This window comes from Gymnogyps californianus, chromosome 1, assembly GCF_018139145.2.
Source record: "Gymnogyps californianus isolate 813 chromosome 1, ASM1813914v2, whole genome shotgun sequence".
In the NCBI taxonomy this organism is placed as follows: domain Eukaryota; kingdom Metazoa; phylum Chordata; class Aves; order Accipitriformes; family Cathartidae; genus Gymnogyps; species Gymnogyps californianus.
The window spans coordinates 84,856,215-84,880,347 of record NC_059471.1 but is presented as its reverse complement, the minus strand read 5'-3'; the positions used below and the strand labels follow the sequence as shown (position 1 = coordinate 84,880,347).

The 24,133-nt window shown below is 41.5% G+C and overlaps 1 protein-coding gene across 1 annotated transcript in view; it reads right to left on the bottom strand.

Annotated features, from left to right (window-relative positions):
- REPS2 (RALBP1 associated Eps domain containing 2) overlaps positions 1-24,133 on the bottom strand; it is a 97,255-nt gene that overhangs the window by 46,856 nt on the left and 26,266 nt on the right. The window contains exons 2-8 of the mRNA XM_050906189.1: positions 15,265-15,388; positions 12,879-13,027; positions 11,248-11,371; positions 8,410-8,507; positions 6,507-6,645; positions 4,462-4,525; positions 2,621-2,763 (exon numbers count right to left, since the gene is read on the bottom strand). Of these exons, the coding sequence (XP_050762146.1) occupies positions 2,621-2,763; positions 4,462-4,525; positions 6,507-6,645; positions 8,410-8,507; positions 11,248-11,371; positions 12,879-13,027; positions 15,265-15,388 (841 nt within the window). The remainder of the gene's footprint in view (positions 1-2,620; positions 2,764-4,461; positions 4,526-6,506; positions 6,646-8,409; positions 8,508-11,247; positions 11,372-12,878; positions 13,028-15,264; positions 15,389-24,133) is intronic.

Genomic DNA, 24,133 nt, shown 5'->3' with positions numbered 1-24,133 from the left:
CTTAGTAAACATTAACTGCCAAACAACAACCGTTTATTTACATTTTTCCTCCTCACAGTCCAGTATCAACTTAGTTGGCCTTATAGTTTATATCTTGCTGTCTTAGGAATGTTAAAGGTACTTACCAAACCTTCAACTCCAATTTTTGACATTTTGAACACTGAAAAGTATAGTAGAATCTACATTATACACTAAAATTGAAGGCCAGCAAAAAGCAAGGACACTAAACACAGTAGATGCTGCAGTACATACCATCTTTAACTAAACAGCATTGACAGCAAGGAGGGGGGGGAGGGGGGGGGGGGGAAAAATCAACTCTCAACTTCTCACAGGAATATTCACAAGAACCTCATTTCTATTCCACAAGCTCAGGTCCTTCTGCTGATAGCATTCTGGGATGACTTCCTCTGAGATAAATCTGTCTTAACAGCTGGAAAACAGCTCCTCTTAAAGATCAATATATTGAAAGGCAGAATAACCAGTTCTCACATAAAATTTCTAGTTTCTGCCTAGCATCTAGTTTTTCTGAATAAATTAAGCTCTTGCAAATCTGTCTTGATTTACAATACAGTGGGTTACATACAGGGCAAATAGCTTTACAGATTCTGTAAATTAGTTTTAATAAAAACTTTCAGAAAAGAAGGTGGTGGGTCAAATTGTCAATGGAGCTGTGCCAGGATAGCATTTGGACCTGCTCTTGTAGTTTATAGACAAGCCATAAAACTAGCAAGATCAATTCATTCTTAAATGCTCTGTCTTATGCTCCAAGTCACTTTATTTGAAGCTTTAACACTCTTATCAGACGCAAATATTTCACTTGAACCAAATTCTGCCTCATTCTGAAACTAATAAAACAACCTAATGAAAAACAGTTTCCAGTAATCTTCATCAGGTTCCCAACAAGCCAAAAAAAAAAAACAAAAACAAACCTCTAAGTTTCACAGAAATCAAATTATGAAAACATGAAAACAAAAAGTTTCTCTTGAAAATTTCTTTTGACATTTTAGGTAAGTGTATGAGGTACTTGCTTACTTATCAATGCTTTAATTTCAGAAGTTGATACAACTAGGGCTCTGCTTTCTTGTGATTCATGGTGTTACAGTGTGTTGAGATGTTCTGCTTTTTATTAATGCAAGTCTCTCAAAAGACAGATTTCTGAATCCTGACTGGGTAGCAGAACGAGCACGAGACATTTTCAGACCCTCAAGCTAACCAGAATTAGCATACTAGCTGAGGTATTTAGAGTGCCTACAACTAACAATTAGTCCTTTCACCGCTTCCACGTAGATCAGCTTGAAATGTTTGGTTGCGTGCAACACCATGGAACAATAATCATCCAAGAAAATGGTAAAGACCCCAGCGCTGAAAGGGACAAATTAGGGAAAAAGAGGACTCCCAGGGAACAACCACAGCTTACCATGCTCTTCCTCCCATTGACATGATTCCCTACTACTAGAGATAGTTATTTCCATTGCAGTTTTACCCAAAAAGGCTTAATGTGAAGACACACCAACAAGAACCTGCGTGGAGGAGCTTACAAGCTAATTTATCGTGAGAACAGGCATGAGAGTAGCGAACAAAGTGGTGGTCCTGGAGGGAACAGGGTAGTTGTAATTATGACAAGAGAATGTAATTAGAGAGACTAAAAGTGATGAAGGCTTGGAAGTGCAGGTTTTACAGGAGCTTCTCGCTTTGGATATGAAGATAGTGGATTGTAAGGAACATGACTCCACCAGAAATTACTTCACAAATCTGATACAGGGTGAAGATTTAATTTTCCTAACTGCAGCTTGATTTGCTCTTTTCCTGTCTTTTAATATATTCAGTGTCATCAAATAAATGGAGATTTTATTAGGTCTTAAATATTATCCCTTAGCACTGTAATTATCATCTGTGATTAATCCTCCTTGCCCTAGAAAGTCGTGCACATTTTTTAGATGGAACAGTATATATTTCAATGTTCATTTATAATTAAAAGAGACATAACTGAAGGGAACAAATGAAAGGGCAGGTCTCTCACTGCACATTGTTACTGAGGTATGTTATATTTTGGATTAATTCATCCTTGTGCTACCCAAACTGTAATCCCCCCGTCATTACTGCAAATTACTTCTAGAAGAATCTGTGGATTACATAAAATGAATTACCAAAAAATTCAACCTTTGATACAACCGGTAACTGCATCTAACAAAATATATTAGTATAGTAAGTTCTAAAGTAGTCAGTATTGTCTTCAACACATCTTCAAGAGGCAGATACTTAAGGGAAAAATCATCAAAAGAGTTAAAAGTCATATAAGTCTTGTTGGATTATCTTTGCTACAGGTCATTGTCTGCCACTTTAGCTATAATGACACCTGAAGCACACTGGAGCAGAGGCAAACACTTAAGAGGCAGGTAACTGCTACACTTTGCATCACTATTTTGTGCTTTTATACATTTCTTCTTCAGCAATCACCTCGTAAGCACAATTAAAAAAGCATGCGTTAAAAAGCAACTGGAGAGCCATTACGCAGCGTAAAACCCCGTCCTGCCTGCAGGATGGAAAATGAAACCTGTCTTACATGCACGTTGGGTTCCTGAGGTGGCTGCAGGAACACGACCTGCCGCAGGGACGTTACCTGCTTGAAGGTACTCGGGCAGCAGGGTCTCCGGCAGCGTCTCCGGCAGCTGGTAACCGTTCTTCCTCGCAACCACGAGGTGGAAAGCGGCACAGAACTCCGGGAGTGTCAGCGCCCCGTCACAATCCACGTCGCTCAGCTCCCTGCGATTACGACAGGCACACGTTTTGCAAGCCGTTACCTCAGGGAAACATACGTGTGCAATCATAGGGGAGACAGAAATGCAACTCTGAGAAGGGGTATTTTAATACAAGACAAGCATCTCTGTCATTTGCACTTAATCCTAACTTGTACATTTGTCTCCGGGAAGATGAAGCAAGCTAATTTTCCAATACTGACTTGTCGCTTTTTTCTTTTTTAATAAAGTACATTTTTTGTTATACATCATACCATACAATAGGATGGTATGTATATATTATAACATGAAATACATATCCTGTACTTCCAAGGGTGAAATTAACTTTCCAATGGTTGGAAGCACTTTTGGCCAATCCCTGCAGGATCTTAAACCAGTTCAAGCAGAGAAAGTTAAAAATGGACTTCAGCAATGGTTACTTAGCACATTTGACTAGCCTCAAGAAAAGAGCTAAATTAATGCTCTTGACAAGTTTAAATGTAATTGTTAACTTCTCACTAAAGCGGTTCTCTCTAATTCTAGGATGCTTCTCAAACACTAAAACTGGACTTCAGAAATTCAAGAATTCAATTTTATAAATTAACTCCTTGCAAGAACTGAGTAGTATTTTATCAACAGCACATGTACTAAAACAAATAAACATGTAACTTCCTACTCTTTGAAAGTAATGAGCATTTTTCAAGTTGTTGAGGTTATAGTGACAGACTGAAACATCCCATGTGTTTAACACAGCAACACAACCTGATAAATCACATCATCGCAAAATTATAATTATCTACTAGAAAGGAATACTTTTCTTTAAATTTTGCACAGAGAACAACTTGTGTCAGCAATAGAAATAAAATGCATTTTGTTAACATATTGGGTTAATCCATTCTTTTTAAGTAATCTTAAATTCCAATATTCACTTCCCCCAACACTATGTTTCTTCAGTTGTTTTTTTTTTTTTAATCTTCACAACTGGCAATCCGCCTTGAAAAGATTCTAGACATATTCTTTGACCCCGACAGATGTTTAGGCTCTTGCAAACTTTTCTTCTCATCTCTCTTCATAAAAGCGTATATAAAAGTAAAACCTCTATCAGTATTTCTGATCAACGTTTAAAACTGTTTGTTCTTCCTATCCAAGATGCAAGGATGACACTGAAATACAAAGCACCATGTTGTTTATGAAAATATAATAGAATCCTTGTGAAATTATATCATGTACAGTTCCATCCACGATCGTTTCTAAATAAGCTCATTAAAAGTAAGTGTAGTGGTTCATTAGAAAAGCACTGATGAATTATGTAGTTGTACTTAGTAAAAATTAGGCATTAATTAGGCCTCCTCTGACAAAACACAGCCAGAAACATAAAACCAACAAGACATCTAAAACATTCCAGAGGTGCTTCTCCTCTGTGTCATTTCATGAAAAATGTCAGTTTGTTGAGCTAACGATGCTGCTTACAATATACTTAAGAACAGCTCTCAGTTATATCGCTGTTCAAACCTTCCCAGTCCTGCTGAGTAGGCGAACATCTCTCCAGAAAACAAGCGTGTCAGGAAGATCAATGAGCACCCTGCTGCTTGGGCCTGAAAGTGATTCTGGAGATAAGAGCAATAATTATAATTGAAGACACTTTTCAAAATTTAACAAGAACTCTTGAATTAAGCATCTTTTAAAAAAACAGGATGCACATCCCCAACACTATTACAGTACTTACCAGATGTGAGAAAGCTCTGGGATGGGCAGCTTTGATTTTGTGAAGAAATTCTTTGCCACGGAACCTGTTGGGAAACCGTGCCTTATCAACCGCTGGAAATTAATTCTCCAATTATTTACCTTTGGCCAGGGCTGCTGCGCCAGAAGCAGCTGGCTACTTTACGTCTGAGAGACGCTCAGATTAACTGGATGCTAATATAGCTGTTGGACCATTTGTCTCTTGCCGAATAAGTGACAGAGAAAGCCAGACAGAGCTGTTGACCTCATTTCCCCATTCCCTCCATATGGCAAAAATAAATAAAGGAAAACACGCTTTAGTACTAGTGATTCTAACCAGCACCATTAGTACGTCACCAATGATGGAATAACAGACACAAATGGCTCTGCTTCACCCAGAAGCCACGTGTGTGGCAACACAGTGCTGTAGTGTCTGCACTGCTCTACCAAGACGATGCTTCACCATGACTATTCCCTGCAGTGGCTCAAATTTTATGAAAAAAAGAAAAAAACCAGGAGATTCAGATAGCACATAGCTACTGTCCTGTTGCAGGCATCCTCACTGACCCTGCCACAACAGCCCTTCTCATTCTTCTCCCAGCCAACAAATCCACTTCTTCACCATCCCATATGCACAGGCTATCAGGGGTACCCTGGAAGCCCTTCCTGGATACAGGCTTACAAAACATAAGGCAACATAAAAGCACAGACTTCTAGGTCTATACTGCTCTTCCCCTTGGGCATTCAGGTCAGATCACCCACTGCAGTACATAAGAAAAGCTGTCACTGGGGCAGGTCCAAGACTCACCTAGCGCAGCAAGTCCTCCCCAACACCGGATGCCCAGAGAGGAATATGTGACCATGACAAAGCCACGTAATAATAAAGTAGCTCCAGAATACCCCCCAATCTCTGACCACCTGCGATTCAGGAACTTTCTCAACCAGGGGTAGCACTTAAGTATTCAATAACTTCTGACAGATTTTTCAATCACGGATTTCTCAAATAACTTCTTAAATGTGGACAAACCTCTAGCATCTGCGTCACCCTGCAGCAAGGACTTCTACAGCTTAATTATTTTAGGATGTTGTGGAAGCTCAAATTTATCATTTATAAACAGTAATTTTGGATACGCAAGGACTGCCTGAGAATCTTGCTCAACATAAAGGAAAATGCCCAACTACCCAAGAGGCTGTATATGCATATATACGTGCATACACTGTTACAGACATATATAAGTCTGTGAGAAAATACAATGTTGTTGAACAACAATTTTCTCTTTCAAGCAAATTATATGAAGGGGACTTAACTGAGGCAAAGAACTGGTGAAGCACTGATTTCTGTCAGCAGCAGGTAATTTATTTAAACTTTTGGCTGGATCCGAGCCTCCTGAACCCCAGTAATACAGCAGGGCTCAGTAAAAACGCCTCAATTTAAAACCTGTGACATCTTCCTTGCCAGACCAACTGTCTCTTCCTGCAGTGACTCCTCTCACAAGTGGCTTGCTCCTCCTATTCAGGATGGAAATGCAATCTCAATATGCTGTTAACAATACTTTTACCATGTGTGTGCTCTCCAGGATTTGCTTTTAATCACCTAACGGTCAAAATCTCAGTCCCTCAGAGCCATAAATACTCAGGCTTGACCACACAGGACAGTTAACTGCATGCTTCACTTTCATCACATGGACGCTGACACATTTCTGCTGGGAAAGCAAGCACAACCCTAAGGGGTTTTTTAGCTCAATATGCACTGCAGGTGTGATCCACAAATATAGGGGATCAAATACAGAGAGTTCATTTTAATTTTTACTGAATCACCAACATTTCTCCCTTAGATGTAATTATTTTTCTAAAATCAGGATATTTAGGAAAAAACGTAATGGTCACAGTGTTGGTTTGCTCTTTGAGTTGTCTGCCTTTAAAAAGAAAATGCAATCAACTCTTTCAACTCACACCAGAGAGAAAAAATAATTAATTTATCTACTTAACACTTCTCACCTCTCAGCCTGGTCCTTCTACTCGACATGCACGGTGCTTGGTAAAAATTACCTGAAATAAAGGAGTTCAGGTCGGGCTGCAGGGACCTGAACTGGTTGATGTAGTAGTCTCGCTGCTCCTCCGTTATCCTCCAAGGGTCATCCGAGTAGTGGGTGCTGCTGTCCTGCTGCTCCCGCTCCGCTGAAAGAGACTGAAAGGAGGGACACTGGCACCGGCCGCAGGCGAGGGGCCAGAAGGGCACTGGGAACCTCAAGAAACCAGATTCACTCTCTTCTATTAGCAGACACATATTTTAAAAAGACAAGAAGCAGAAACAGCCACGCTGATTACCATCCCACTACTTATCTGTTAAAGCTGAGGCTAATATTAGGTATCTTTACCCAGGCAATTAAAGGAAGTTTTACACGACCAAAGCTAAAAGAAAAAGGAAATCTTACTACTGCTGACTGCAAAAAGGAAAGTCCAAGTCATACTTTATTACCTCTGGATTCATTTTGGGGGTTCATTTTGGCTGCCATGCATTATAACCCTGAACTGCACACTGTACACCTGAAAAGGATGGAACCAGTAAAGGACCTAAAGCTGTATTTATGCAGCATGGTGCATGAAAAATTAGCTTTGCTAAGAAACTACGTATTTAGTCTAGGAGTGGTGCTGTAACTACAGAGCGATACCCTTCTGGACCTCTGCTCGGCACACATTATGCCAAGCCAGGGAGACATGCAAACCCCTAGAGACCTCCTCAACCTTCTGTCACTTCCCACACTTTAGGTAAAAATCCTACTTCAGGAAAAAGAATATTCTGGAGGAGAAGGACATTTTATCCATTTTTGTCTTTGCTTTCTGATTGACTTGTTTAAGGGAGGTTGGGTGGTGGTGTCTAGAAGAGGGCTGCCGGTACAATTAGTGCCTTTGTTAAACTGGAATGACTTAGGATACAAGATTTAGGCCTGGATGACAACACTCTTAAAGAGGGAGGGCAAGAATGAACAATAATCAGGGCCCAACCAGCTCCACAACCCTTTCTCTGACATACCTGTCCACTTCCTAAGAATCAAACGCAAAACACCGGTTCTGAAATACATCAAAAGATCCCCAAAACAAGCAACATCATAAAGCTGTAAATTAATTTTCATTTCAAAGTGCTACACAAATGCACCCAATTTCATTTCAAGTTAGCACAAATTATGTGACACTACCTGTAGATCTTTTCCTGAGGCTCAGGTGACATTTTATTATGGGTGTGGGGTGCTAAGCACCAGGGAAAAGGTACAGAGTCTCTGAGTCTTACTTATTTAGGAGAAGCTCTCCCTTAGGAGAGCTTTCTCCTTCCACAGGGCAAACTACCTGTTTGCATAGTCAGTGCACAGCAGGCATACTGGAACATCGGAAAGATCTGCTTTTGCAACCAGCAGCAAAACATAGGACCCATCTCATAAAAGCAAACAAATATCCAGAAATTCATTTATTCTGTTTGAGATGAGATTTAACCAACTAGGGTGAAAAAACAGAATATGCAGAATATTAGGCCATAAAATCTGTGCATGTGTTACAGATGGCATTCTAAATCAAGCAGAAATCTCTGTGAAACCTCATATATTTTAAATGAAAATGTTTTACTTTTGCTAGGATAACCTTTTTTTTTTTTTTTTTTTACTTTTGAACTGAAGATTTTCAGTCTAGTTTTCCTATCTATGCTATTTGGCGGTTCTCATTCTACTTAGCTTCAGCAATTTAATTAATTGGATTATTTATTTTAATTTCTCCTTCCCATCAGCTTTGGGTTTTTTTCATTTTCATATACTAAAAAAGCACACTTCAGCCTCTAGTCTAAAAACACCATGGAGAACACTTTTTACTTTTGAAGTGAGAATTCTTCTGCCTTTTTTTTTTTTTTAAATTTCTCTATTGTTTTATTAGTAGTACTGCTAAAGAAAAACATGCAATTCATTACCCGATTAAGAGTTGAACAGGCAAGTGCAGGTTTGGCTCCATAATTCCCTGATGATGGTCCATCTTGCTGGTGAGTAGAGTGTCTGACTTCATAAGGAGCTACAGACATTTAAAATAAAGTAAATAAATGAAAGCATAATCAAAAAGATTCCACTAGGCTAAAGGAATAATACCACAAGGTCAAGAATATAGCTTGTGAACCTAGTATCATAGCATCAAAGTCCATTTTGTCTTCTGCAACAAAATTCCAGCCACATACTTGTCTTTCACATTACATCATTCTTCTTCAGACATTACTGATAGAAACTGTAAGTTATATATTACTAGAGAAATCATTGTTCATCATGTTAAAATATATATTTATATAGCCTGTTTATACATTTTATATACTTATAGTCATATATAGCACAAGAATGCATTACAAATAAGAAGAAATAATTCAACTGAGCTGCAAAAAAATATGCTTCGACAATGCTATCAAACAGTAAATCACTAATTTTCCATATACTCTTCTTCCCCCTTCCCTAATTTCTGTTGAAAGTCAAAATACATGACTCACCATTTCGCATTATTTGGAGTAAAGTTAGTAAAGAAAAGAAATTACTTCTTCTTTTGCTAAAATAAGTCACATTCCAAATATAGTAAGCGGTGACATAACAGCACATTTAAGAACAATGTTTTAAAAATAGGTCAAGTATGCAAACACAAAGGCAACTCACTTGCAAACTCTTACAGAGCTGAAAACTGCTGCTGCCAGCCTATTTAAAATGTACCACTACAAAGACAGTCTGCATTAGATATACAGAACTTAAAAGACTCTTGATGAAAAGTGAGACGAAGAAATCTTAAATTTTTTCAGCTCAGGAAGACCTTAAAAATCATACCCCTAACTCCCTTGCTTTCCTGAGTGGTCTTATCCTGTATTGGTATCTATTTTTATGCCTGTACAAGTAACTTCTAATTTCAGAAAAAAAACCCACAGGAAGGAAGTTGGGAAACATACAGACGCCCTTGGAGAGGAGATTTAAGCACAAGGCCACTCCGCTATGTGTTCGCTACCAAGAAAGACTTCCAAAACTATCAAGAAAACAAAAGAGTATATAGTCACGGTTGCAGTGCGAAGGGCTGCCCTTGAAGACACTCTGTCCAGTTCCAGGGTCAGACTCGCGCCAGCACCTCCTGCGCACACACTAACGCGGTGGCTTTCAGACCCACCCTTTCGAGTGCTCTTCACAAACCTGGAAGGGTCCTAATCTTAAAGGCCAGGAAGAACCAGTAGGTCACCTAGCCTGGCACTTGGTACAGCATGGGCCATAAAATGTTAGCCGCTTACTGCCACTGAGAACACATTTGGCTGAAGTATCCCCACTGGGTTTAAAATACAAGACATTCCCTTTCTGGAAAACAGAGTAAATTCCCTTTCCCAAAAATAACCATAGTGTTCTACACCTCTACGATTTTATCACCTTAAAAATTCAAGCAGTTGAATAATTGATTTTAGAAGAAGTTGACAGCTAGATTGGACGCTGCTGCCTCTACTCACTTTGCACAGCTGCTGACTCCATGAGAAATTTCACTGAAGTTACGACTGCAACCAAATTCAGAGGGAAAAAAACCCAACACTCAAAATACCTCCCCCCCAGCACTGACAGATCTGGGACAGAGTCCCAGAAAACAGCAGAGCACACGACAGGTAACACGGTCAGCTGCTTCCGATGGCCGCCTCCTGCCTGGCTCCTCGGGGTGTGGGCTATCTGCCACACGTCTTCTTCACTGGAGCAGGACATGCGTTGTACCAGAAGACAACCTCGCTAGTGTTGCTTATTTCGGAAGTCAACCATCACTGTTTTGATCAGTTATGCCAAGGGTGGGGTGGGGAAAAATCCCATCTCTGAACAAACAGCAGTCTACCTAACCAGCAAATGAATGGCTGTGACTCAGTACTGGTATGATTTTCACGTGAAGGGCACTTGGTAGCGTTGAACACATTCTTATCATGGCTGTAGTGAGTTTCAAAATGTTGTAATAGCTCTGTTTTTTCACTCATTTGTAAACAAGGACAACAGCTAAAGGACTAGCATGCTCCACTCCTCACTCACTGCAAACACACTAACTGCAAGCAGGAGGGATGATGGAGGGATAGTATACACCAATGCCTACTGTTGCCACCGTCTTGGTCACCAGATGTTGCAATTAGGAGAGCACAGGAAACTTACTATTAACAGGAGCTTGTAAAGCCTTAGTAAAACTGGCTTCTGACCCACTACCCTCTTACTAAAATCAGAATGTTTTGCCACCTACTCTAATGGCAGTGAGATCAAGGACAGAGAATCTATGCAGTGCCTTATTTTTGTCTGTTTTGCCTAAGTTACATTGTGGGACTGTTTTTCTATTCATGTCCTATTGTCACTTCCATTACAAAACCAGAGAGCTTATTATCCTTTCCTGCAAAGGAAGGTTCACTGCCAATCTGAAAACTAATATAGCAGCTACTGAAATCAGGAGCAGGCTTTTCTTCCCCTCTAATGAAACCAAAAGCATCATGCACTCTGTCACTAGGATATATTGCACACAGTCTTGCCAGCGATTAGGTATTAGCATTTATCTGTGAGCAGTGACACATAAATCTAAGTAATTTACCAGAAAGTGAACAGGATTGAGCAATCAAAATAAAATTAGATGACTGAATCGTTTTCCAAAATACAGGTCTAATTAAATGTTAAAATCATTAGGCTGATTGTCAGTTGCATTTGAAATCTGGATGCCTCTAAGAAATAAAAAAAAAAAAAAAAAAAAAAAAGAATTGAATACAATGTGCACATCCCAGTTTTTATCCTACCTCCATGCTGCTGCTCCAGCCCACTTCTTGATTTACCATATCCGTAACTTAAGGGTATTCTCTGGTAAGTAGATGGAGAAGCAGGAGGTGAGCAGATTGGAGACATCGGTGGAGACTTGGGTTCCTATTTCAAAAACACACCAACACAAAATGGAATTCTGAGATGATAGCAAAACCACCAAGTAATCCTGCGTGGTGATCTGAACGCGTACAGCCTGATGGACAAAGACAAGGCAAACACTGTAGTTCCCTGAGGCCCTTTATTTCCAAGAAAAGGCTCCTTAAAAAACAAAAGTTGGTAAAGACAGAATTTGGTATTGAGCCTTCTAGGTGTAAAGCATGGCAATGCCACAGCAAAGCTTTACAATGAACAGCTTAAGGTATTTTACTTCCAAAAGATGCCTGAAGCAGTATATGTAGGATGCTTAATGTGAGCGGGTATCTTTGAATTTATGTAACACGTAGTTAGGGTGAGTGCATTCTTTGTGGAAGAGCATTTTTCATATAAAACACTTAAAATATCGATTTGCTATTTTAAGCACTCTGTGGATTTGTAGGTACTGGGTATCTATCCTACAGCTTTCTCTTTACCTTGACTTACAGATTGGTTAAGAAGAGGATGTGATCCTGAAACAGTTTACTGTGTAAAAAGGAAAATATAACACAACACAGATAACCTAGATGGAGCCAGGGGTTCAAGGGCAGCATTCTGCTTCAGTATCACTACACACAGGCAGATAGGCATACGTGCTCTTCTTCCTCATCCTGTTATTCCACCCATGTATCTTGTCATCAGCTCATTCCTGTTGGTTGACCACAAGCTGGGAACGCCGTTACTCACACCAACGCACCGTGTGATAAATGTGTGCGCACGGTATGGGAAGATAAAGCACCTGCCACCAGGCATTTACAACATGACCTGATATGGTACCAGAAGAGAAGGTGCCAGGCCTGGGGAAAATTATCAAAATCAAGGTTGCACTGTGAAGCCACTTGTATCTGAATAAGTGCTCTCAACTCTCCTAAATACAGGTAATACAAATCTCCCTTAGACAGCTTTATTAAATTAGCAGCTCAGAACAACAGATGCTGGGACGATGTTTCACTGAGGACAGAAGAAAAGCAGATTTCTTCTGGACTGCTCCTGGGGGAGATCAGAAAGGAAGAAAACCTGGTGGCCTTATCCCACCCAGAAACAGTGGCTCATGATTCAACACCTCTTCTCCAACTGAATATTTCTGTAGTGACTAAGGATCATACTGGCCATGAGAAATTGCTTGCTTTCCTGTTCTGTTTCACAGACAGATTTCTATTTGCTGCTCCTCCCCTAGTCCTCTCCAAGAAACAGCGCTGGACCGAGTAGGAGGACAACACTGAAAGAACTTATACAGAATATTACAGGGCTGACAGCTTTATACAAGCTCATATAGAGAAATTCCCTTCAGGGATGCAACTGGGATGCATTAAAATCAGAGCACAGCCCCGATAGGGATTATTTGCACGCCAGGAGTTCATCTCCTGTCTAGTACTGCAAAACTGAGTAAGGCCACGTGAGGGTAATCATTTACAGGACTGGACCCTAAAGGACGATGCATAAAAACATATTGACCTGAAGCAGACAGGCCTGTTACCTGTTTGTCCCCTTCATCTGTTCTTTTGTAGGAATTTTTTTCCAAAGTTGCATGTGGAACCTGAAATTTAACTCCATGGAGTTCTGCTGGAGTCCCGTAACGTACTTCACTGTCATTTTTCAGCGCCATAAACCGCGGCAGAGGCAATTCTTCATTAAAAGAGAGAAAAATTCAATTGAGACTACATAACATGAAAAGTACTTTAAGCAGTATCGTCTTGTAAAACCAATGAAAAGTTTATCTGTAAGAGAGTACTATTTATATTTTGCAACATTTATAAGTGTGGAACTCCTGTGATTATTTTATGTCTTAATAAAAATGTGCATGTTACACAAAGCTACATTCACTAGCTTAATATATAATCTCTCCACGCAAAGAGAAAGAAATAAGCCTTGTGCATGTTATTAAAGCAAGCGGCAAACTCATTTCCTGCCTTCAAAACGTTGTCTGTAATGAAAAGAATAGTTTCCCACAGAAACTGTGGGACTGATGAATTAATCAGTCAGGATCACAGTATCCTCAACGCTGCCATCATAAATGGAACAAATTAAAAATGGTAGGGTTCAGAGATCACGCCAAGGCCTGGTGAGATGACCGTGTCAAAAGGTCCCATGTCGCATCTGCTCTGCAGAGCAGAAGAGTGACACTTTGTCACTCTTTAAGACGATTCACAATTATTTTGAAGAAACACCATTTATTTTTGTGCACAGTCACCCTGAAAGATCAATACAATTAAAATTTACAGAACGCTCAAAACTGAGCAAAGCCATATATCACCTCTGTAATCATTTACACCTACAGCTACTACTAGGAAGAAAAAGAAATCAATTGGAGTTTGGTGCATGTTACTCACCCCACTCTAAAGGCACTCATACATTTCAAGAGAAAATATAATTAACACTGGAAGCGTTTCAGTAACAGTAAGCAAGCAGGATATCAATACAAGGACTGCAAGTACCTTTCTTCACTGAAATTTGTGGATTATTTGCAGATGCAGGACTTGTAAAAAATACACAGTAAATCTCACGTAGTTCAGGTTTCTAATTTAGTTTGTTGGGTATTGTTGGGTTTTTGTTGGTTTTTTTTTTTTTCCAAATTAACATCCTTAAAAAGGACGGCAATGCAAGAGAGAGCTCACAACCTGTCTGTAAGGAAAACTGACAGACAAATCCAGCCCGCCCCACTTCACCCCTGGTTTAAACTCCCCTGCCAGCGGGGCACTGAACCGAACCATGCCAGCTGCATCCCATCCCCTCCACTTGGTCGGCAGCTCTGCACCGCGGGAGCTCAGCTCACGCAGGTCTGCACGTGCTTGCCAGCCCGGCTTCCCCCCTGCAGGATGGGGCAGACCTGGGAACCCCCTCCCTGTGCCTTGTAACGTAGGTGAATTCTGCATTTCGTTGCCCTGAGCAGGGACAGCAGAGCAGAAACTGCGCTGGGAGCAGTGACCCGATTGCGAGGGTATGGGTAGGTCCTGCCTTTCCTACCTCCTCTCTGATCTCGTGGCTGGTTGCAGTGCTGCCTTCAGCGGGATGGTGGCAAGCACTCTTGCCCAGAGCACACCCTCACGGCACGGTTCAAACGCCCGCCTGGGATAAGGGAGCTAAGAGTTCAAACCTGTTCAGGCTCAAGCCCAAGTGAAAAGCCACGTGTTTTGAAGCCTGAGCCCTGCTGAGGCAGAGCATGCATCACCAAGGCAAGAACATCGAGTTCCTTCCATTTAGTCGCTATCAAGGTTTCGTAGCTAAAAGGGATCTGCTTTCTCTCTTCATCGCTTGAGTTTGATAAGCCTCTTTTAAGAAGCATTCTTCTCCATCAAAAATGGTACATCTAATATTACTGTCGATTCATTGGGAAGAACAAAGCTGTTTTAAATTACATCTAATACACGTTTTCATGCCTGCTGATAGGATGCATTATGATTTTGTCACCATTACCCGTTTATTTCAGCAGGATTATTTGCTAAAACAGATGAGTGTTGCAAGCTGCCCTGCACAGGGGGACCCCTGACCTGCCCACGCCCCCCACAACATGCCTCCACCCGAGCAGCTATCAGCTCCCACTCTGCACAGCTGTCAAGATTAGAGGCTGAAGGTGAGAGAGAAATGCAACCCTAGCACTGATCAGCTGTCATTTGTGCCATTCCTTTGGTAATGCCTTTTCCAGAGGGGGACGTCATCTCAGCTTTGCCATACATGTAATTCACTGCAATTTTCTACCAGTCACTTAGAGAATGTAACATTACCTTCTACTCTTCCTCTGCTCCTCAAAATACAATTGTTTCATAGACATGTTAGAAGACAAGTTTACCACCACAGAGAGCTGACAAGCATTAAAGAAAGTGAAAAACAAGTGCATAGCGCTGCAAGCAAAATTTGCTACTTACCATTCTTAATGCTCTCAATCCGTACTGGGAACCCTGACTGCGCTGCTGCAATTAACTTCAAAGCAATATAAAATTGAGCAGGACCAAAATAACCCACACGCTTGGCTCCACAAACTTCTGTAATCTACGAGAGAAGCGACACGTTGTTGGTTAAATGCATTTCACTCTTCCAGGGAATGTAACACACTAAACAAAGAAAAAATTCTCTAAAAATGCAAAACGCTTGTTGTATTTAAAGTTCTCTATTAAGCATATTTGTTTCAACTCAGGACATTGCTGTCTGATCACATTCCCCTTAGTATACCAGAGACAGGTAGGTAGTTGTTAAGCTTTCCAGAAGCGTTGCTGGGTAACACTGCTATCCTAAAACAACTTACAGGTTTTCATACTACATAGGATTTTAATAGAAGGTGAAACGATAACTTGTTAAGTACACTGTCCAGTAAAACATTTCCATCGCAGAAGCTATGGTATTCACAGAAAATTGTACTTAGTATTAGCCCTTACAACAACAGTTCAGACAGTTACTGTAACTGGAACATAAATGCAACACAAGAAATGCCCCATCGCACGGCTTGAGCGGGACGCTTTTCTTTGTGAAAAAACCACTGTCTCAGCACTGAAGCTAAATTTCTATATATGCTTCACTGTTTGCTTCACTCAGCCACCTCTGTGAAGCAAACAGCTCCACGTTCACACGCTCAGACAACAGCTAAACAAGCAACAGCTATCAGCAGGTTTTAAGCACAAGCGCCAATTCTCCCATGCCTGGAGCTCCCAGATGTTCACAAACAAACCTCAGCCGGTCACTGAGGTTAGAACAAAACTCCATTCGCCCCAGAGGTAAAGGGAAGCCCCAAATTGTTTTCCTGAAATACACCTAGATTAGCAATGTCTCCTGGCTGGCGAGGTGCACTGCCTGCGTGCAGGACGACAGTAGAGCTGTGCCAGTTCTTCATGGGTAAGTGCTGCTCTCCAGAAAACTCCGTCCGTGTCAAGCTACAACAGCATCACAGAAACTATTCCCATATCATGTGTATAAACAAATAGCACAAACGAATAGTCTATTTCTTCTCATTTATTTTTATACATATATACACACATACACACACACACACACACACACACAGAGTGGCAAAATGTCAGGTGAAAAAATTACTGAAAAAACAAATGTTTTGGAATGGTAATTCTTACTAATCAAAGAAAATTATCTTCAAGCGAACTTTTTCTTCTCTGGATGTGGCTTCTGCTTTGACTGAATGAGCTCTGGCTTCCTTCTCTTCCTGCGAGTTTTGGAGATGCATGGCTTAATTCCTTGGATCACAAGATGTATCAAGCAGCTTGCTTTTACTGCTTGATCAAAAAGGAGATTGATTCTCTGTATGAGGACAGCTTCAATTAACCAGCGGCATTTACCATCCCCTTTCCTCTACATACCTTTTTTCTGAAGTCGCTCTAGCCTTTTTTTTTTATCCACACACTTTCCCCCCCCTCCCCGCCCCTCGCCGTGTTGCTGGCCTTACTCCTTTTATTTTCTGGTGGGAACGCAGGGCACTTGGCACATGTCTGAGATGGATGGTGCCAAAGCATGATTTAAAAATGGGAGTGTGCCGGAGAGGGAGGAACGGGTGGAGGGCAACTCCTTGGAGGAGAGCTGCCCGCCTGGGGCACGGGAAGGTGCCAAGCACATCACATCCACCTTGGCGGATGGCACTATGCAGACCCCAGTGTTGCAGAGGGCTCCCCACTGCCACAGGGAGCAACACTGTCCCTGCGGGGTCCCGCGGCACCAGTGGGTCCCCCAACAGAGGCCTACCGGGGTCCCATGGCAGGAGCTGACACCACAGGTGGATGCCCACTGTGCTGCAGGAGCAGCGCCCGGCTGCCTGCCTGCCTGCAGCATGGGCATGCTGCCAGGACAGCCGATCACAGTACCAGCACTGTTTTGGAAGGGCTGGGCAGAGCATCGGTACCATTTTTGAACTCCAAAGCAGGTTCTCTCCCCTCGTCCCTGGATGCTCCTAATTCACTCAGTCCTGCTGCCCACACCTCCCACTCCTGCACGGTCCTTCCCCACCGGCAGCCCCAGGTCTGCCCGACACAGTGGCACAGAGCACAGTCAATCAGATTTGACCCAGGACACGAAGCGTGCACCGCAGCTGCGGCCCAGCCGGCTCCCCACGGGCACAACCGCCCAGGCACGCCGGAGCCCAACAGCTCCAGGGACAACGCTGCTGTGGCAGGTACGCGCGAAGCCCCCAGCCGGGGGCTTGGTGCGCATCCCAGGCGCACAAATTCAACAACCTGAGGAGAAGCAGACGGAGAAGGGGCACAACCAAGCTGAAATTCAATCTGGGTACGCAGCCCTGGTTTGTTACGGGAGAGGTTTGTTAAACAAAAAGCCAGCGCTGAATAAGGCAGTTTGCAAAAGCTGGGCACCCGCCCGCACCCAGGCCCTCCCGTGGGGGGGTGCAGGTGCTCACCTCCTGCGTGTCCCACAGACAGTGCCTGGGATGGCAGCTGCTGTGGCGCAAAAATGGCACGCCAAATCCCTGGGTGTATGAGGGGTGTTACCCTAGAAGGATTTTTCTCCTCTTGGGCTGCTTTCCTGCCAGGGCATCCTACGCTTGCTGGCACGGAGCAACAGCGTTTCCGCGATCTGCGTTTCCTCTCGCTGGCTGCTGGAAAGATGAAACACTGAGCAACTAGGACTTTCACACAGGGATTTGTGATGCTATCGTCTTCCTGAAGAGATACTGAGAGTTAGTTTTCCACATCTTTTTCTATACTTCGAAATACGAAGGTTGCTGAATGCCGTAAATGCTTTGCTTGCTCCTGATATGGAAACATGAACATTTTATTCCGATCAAGCAGACTAAAAATTTTTATCAAGGATACACCGTCTCTCAAAAATACGTTGTTGTTTCTCGAGCACACTTACAGCCAACCAACCTGAAACTGCCTCTCTGTAATTTTGCTCTTTGGTGGTAACAACAGAAATATATATTGTAGGCACAAGCTCATCTGTGTTATTTGTGCAACTAAATCCTGATCTCTTTGTTAATGGCCAGAGCAAAAGATGCAAGCTGACAGAGCAGCCAAATTTATTACACAATTAATTGTAGGTATTCATATAGATTAATTGCAGGTACAGGCATTCACTCTTATCAGGTTCCTTGTACAGTTAAAGGAGAGGCTCTTGGGTTCCTTCCAGACAGCATTTTGTACTACCTACATCAGGACCGTGCTTAGAGCTGCTAACGGGAGCAGCCCCTCTCTCCAGCAGCTTCAGAGGTAGGTGGTAGATTAGCCTTTATCCAAAATTAATTCCTCAGAACATGCTGCCTGCTCGAATTTCCACAGCAGCTTAAACTGAATACTGCATTATTTTTTGTTTCCTGGTTTTACCTTTCACAGGGTCAGTGCACATAGCCTCTTGATGGGCAGATTACATTTAGTGATATGCAATACTGAAATTAAGCTAGTTTGTGCGATATACTATTAAGAGTCTCCAAGATCCATCTGAATTAAAGGCATTGTCTATGAATGCGATACAATATTTTTTCAAGCTGAAACTAGATTCTTCCTCTAATAAAACAGAGAGCACTTTGGAACTAAGTATATGAAAATATCCCCTGAAATACAGGGGAAACATCAGTTCTGCTTTCATTCAACTGATGTTTAAAAACAAATTCTTTCTATCCTTTACTGTTGTCAGTTTGGGTTGCACACTTTTCAGCAAGCTAGCAAGGAAAGAACTGATATTTTCTATTTGTGCACTACTAAACTGACACACATGTAAATCAAAACAACTTGCATACCTTGATACTTCAAGGGATTTTAATACAGAACTATTGACAGTCAATTTTCATTGCAATTTTTTTTTTTAATTCTTCAGCAGAAAACTGTAATCCTCCAGTGACAGCTGAACATTGAAGAAAAGCTTAATGAAGAACATATTGGAAATAATTTTTCATAGTGGCAGGTTACAGATGTTGCTTGCCAAATCTAACCTCAGGATGATAAACAGAATTAGTCAAAAATTGATCTATTCAATGGTTTGCGAAGCAAGAACACAATGCTGAGTGGACTAAAACTGAGTTTAAATTTACTGCAAGGTGTAACTGCTTATATGAAACAATTTCACAGGTCATTTGCCAATTACGGAAAAAAGTTCATTTCACACAACATGTGAAAACAACATTTCTCTGAAAAGGATGGAAAGCTGTAGTGTCTAATCTCATGTTTGTTCTCAGTCGGTCCTGGAACGGCACCACTCAGTTCAACGGGATTTCAGCAGGTAGCCTTAAAATACACGTTCTGTACACGAATCGCACCACCCTCCCTATCAAGCAGCCATAAGAAGGGGAGAAAGAGCAAGATCTGGATGCCTGCATACCCTTCTAACAGGCCAGAAGTTTTTCTATGGTTGTAAAAATATACTTTTTTTTTTAAAAACAGATCTCCAATTCATCAACATTAAAATTTAAAATGTAGCTACAAGCTGTTCAGAAGAGCGGCTCTCTTAACTTACTGTTCTTCATGTGAACTTCTAATAGAAAAGCTTTACATCTTGAGATGCTGGAACACAAAGCAGATTTTTGTATTTATTATCCACTCACTGCTCTGCTCTATCGGCTGACAGTGAGTGTTATTTTTGTAATTGCTCCTTGAAGACATCCCACATGAAGCAGCTTTTCTCAGCACAATCTGACATTGTTCCAGCTCTCCCCAGTTCCCTCCAAACAAGTTTCCACTGCAGCCTCCAAAAGCACTGACCTCTCAAACACCCTGGGCAGGTCTAATTTAGATTGCAAGAGCTAAACTTCAGGAACTGAACATGAGCCTAGAGCTGAAGTTTTGTTTTCCATAAGTAGAGAAAGAGGTAAAATCAGAAACAACTATTCCATAATCCTATGGACAGGCTGAGATGACCATCCTGCAGCCTCAAGGGAAAGGTTTTCAGCTGTAATGCAAAGGTAGAGCTGGTATTTTTGCTTTTTCATTTAGCTATTAACGCTGCTACGGCACCCTCTGTATCTAGCTGGCACGCAGTTTTTGTCTGTTCTGCCCCGCTGTTGCTACCTGCCACGTAGATGGTCACTGCTTGTCATTTGTGGGCAAAGCCAGCCCAAAGGCACTCAAATCTCTGTGCGGGTTGTGAGACTCTGCGAGGAACACGTGTAAGCTGAATGCATATTCAACTCATTCGGAAAGAAAAAGAAAATGAGCATCACTGGCTCCTACGTTAAAGGACATTTTCTCGCTGCACCTTCCATCCCAGCCCAACCCCAGAAAGCACAATTTTTTTACTTGTCCTTGCTCAAGCTATAAGGAGGTAGAAAGATTTTCCAGTTCATCAACTGCTTCTGTGTTTTAAGGAACACGTTGAAAAGCTTCTGCCGTTAGCCGATGCACACCTCACCCAGCACTCTCCGGAGGACGACCAGCCGTGACGCCACAGCTCAGACCTCAACCACGGAGCAACCCAGGCTCCCTTCTGGATCAACCACCTTCTTATAGCTGTTTCAAAGACAAATATTTGCAGCAGTGGCTTATCAACAACTTATCTCGAAATTGTGTCATGCATCTGACCCACTTTACCCTTTATTTTTAATTTGTGTTTACAGAGTCTTTGATCTGCTTGTTACAGACGAGTTTTGCTACATTCTTAAACAGGTATTTCTTTCTGAACAGATCATTGTTCAGATATCTGTAACAGTACCTGGAGCCTGGGGCTATGTATCTACCTCTTCATTATTTAAAGCAAAGTAAGAAACAACACATCCTGGATCCAGGACGATTACTGCCTGGAAAGGCAATAGGAAGAGGAACATGCCGGAGCAGTTACGTACCCAGCTGTACAGGGGAAGAGGCTCTGCTATGGATTAGGTTCTTTAGCTCTGCTCCTTTATATCAGTGGTATTTCTGTAACTATTTATTTTATTCTGTCATCTTGTCTTTCTAAAATAGATAAAACATCTGTTTTTAACTTTCTTAAACATCACCTGAAATGCTTACTAAAAATCTAGCTGTTTTGAGCAAGCAGGGTTCCAACATCTAAAACAAAAGGAACTTAAAACAGCTTAGTTTATGGCACACAAGACAACACATACATAGTACATTTTGAAAGACCTAATTACAAAACATTCTTATCATTGAAGCTCTGCATGATCATCGCTTTACATTAAAGAACAACATAATTTTAAGTCGCAAGGCAAGCTACCAAAGCTTAGCAACTTCAGTTAACACAGCAATAAAAGCAGCAGAGAGCAACCACATCTGTTAGGCAAAAACCTGCTGATAGCACTGCCAGGGTTTCCCCAAACTCCCTCCTCCTGGCACGACCCAGAACCACTCACATCTGCGTGCACCGGTGCTCCACATGCCATTGCACCTTCGCACATCTAGGGGGAAAGCACTTCACTTCAGGAACAGGGAAACACTTTTCCAGCAGCTCCGAGCAGAACATTTTATGCCAACACCGAGAACTACCAGGGTTATGATTCAGTGCACATTTGTGTGCACACACACGCATGCAGCCATGGATAGAACCGCATGACACAAACACTAAAACCATTTTCAAACAACTCTAAGTCTCACATTGAAGCCTAACAGCAAAAGTATTTTATATACTAGAAAAAGTTGATTCCTGAGCAGAGGTTTAAAAAAAAAAACAAACCAAACAAACAAACAAAAAAACCCCCAACCCAAACACAACTGTTTTCAATCAGTAAAGAGTCTTGTGACCAGGCAGGCCAGGAGCAGGGCAGTCATACTTTGTCAGTGCAAGGGTCGGTCAAGTCCTCTCTCTTGTACCTGACATCAGTCAGCTGCACATGCCTACAGAAACTCAAGCATGCAAATCATGCAGTGCTTTTCTTCAAACAGGAAGACTGGCAATGCCAGCATACCTCAAGTTACAAAAAGTATTGATCTGAATTGTGCAGCTACCAGGACATGTGAGTCAGCATTGTTAATCAAAAGATTTCAATTATTAAGGAGTGTTGGCTAGAAAAACTCTGCCAGGGAATAAAGGCTGCTGATGCATGCTAACACTTATAAGCGTTGAAGTATATCTGAAAGAAGTCCCATCTCCTGTGCTCAACCTTTTGTCTTTAATATACAAACGCTAGTGAATCTTTTATATGCATGTGACATGGAAAAGGTGGACTTTCATCTGATGTCAATCTTATTGGAAGGTCTAAGAACCACCATTCCTGAAAAATATCTGACAGTCTCCACGCCAAGTAAATTATTTTCACGATAGCAGTGCCTAAAGAATTAGGTCTGAGGTTGTTATATAAATTTGCTGATACTTCATTCTGTCTTTCCTTTGAAAGAAAAACCTAGCATCATCTTCACTAAACACATGCCTTTAGGAGTGTGTAAAAAGCCTGCAGGGGTCAAAGAGGTGAAGCAAATTATTTTCAAAACCTCCTTGCCTTTTTCTTCTCACGATTTGGAAAATGAATGCTCCGAGAACAGCATTCATCCACCTAGAATTGTTGTAGCTGTGTTCCATATTCACTAGTTTGTATCAAATTCATATAAAGAACTATCCAGGTCAATAAATACAGCTTGTGCTGATAAATTTGTATAGTATTATGAGTGAAATTTTAATAAAGCTTATAAGACTTGCAACACAAAAATAAAAAGCCTGAAAACAGGTTGCTCCAGATTTAAGAACTTGGCATAAGGATACCAACAAGCAAACCGGATTTTTATAGAAGTACTAGTCCACTTATTCACCAAACTGCTTCACATTCTTTGTAGGTAATCAGTTCCTCAGCATCTGGATATGGAAATGCAGATATTCAGCAGGTCACTCTCTGAAACGCTGCACACACAGCCTTGCCAAAATCACTGTTAAGACCTGAAATCCCATGGAAATCTGCAGAGTACACAGAATTGGGTTATGGATGTTTTATCTGCTTTTCAAATCTTACTGTAGAAGCAAGGGAATAAGCATAATGTCCTAAGTAAAATGGCAAGTACAGAGCTGTCACACTGCCCCATCCAAACAAGTAGATTGCAGGAAGCTTCCACAGGGCTTATCTGAATTTCTTCTGATGCAAGTCCCTGCCAAGAGCATTTCATTCTCTTGGACATGAGATATGAGTTTCATAAAGCCCATCCTACAGATGGTTAATACTATACATTTTGTACATTGCAAATATGCTTCTTTAAAGGCACTAGTCATTCCAAGGATTTCTGTTCATTTTCCTGCTTGTCTCTTCTCTTCCAAGAACGTATCTAGGGACATAACACAGAGAAGGTCCAGGACGTGAGAGAAGAGAACCCAGACCCTCCAACTCTTGCCCGCTCAGTGGAGACATTATCCTGAACCCCCTTACCTACCAGCAACTGACATTGCAAGAGGAGCTTGATGGAGGCAGGACAGAACTATCCACACCAGAATTTGGCCAGGGCTGGCTCTAGGCCAACTGAGATACGTATCTGCTCCTAAAACTTTCATGTTCTGGAGGCTGAACTGAAAATAGTATCTAAACCTTACTACTATTGAGAGCGAATGGAGAGTTCCTCTTTAGCTCAAGTGGAAACGCTGTTTTGCACAGGAGCTGCACCAGCACCCTGTGAGAATGAAGATACAGGATGATCACAGAAACGTTAAAGGATAACACTATTTTTATCTAGGACAGATTTGAGGGAAAGGTAGTAAGTATATCCTTGTGTTTTTAGCATTTTAGACCACTTCAGCAGCCAAGTTGATAATCATTTCAAGGAATACTTTCTACAAGCAGCATTTCCATTAGCATATTTTCATCTTGAGAGTACATTTTCACTGACTTAAAATATAGCACTCATTTATAAGCTTGAGTTCATTATTTAGAATGACATTTATTAT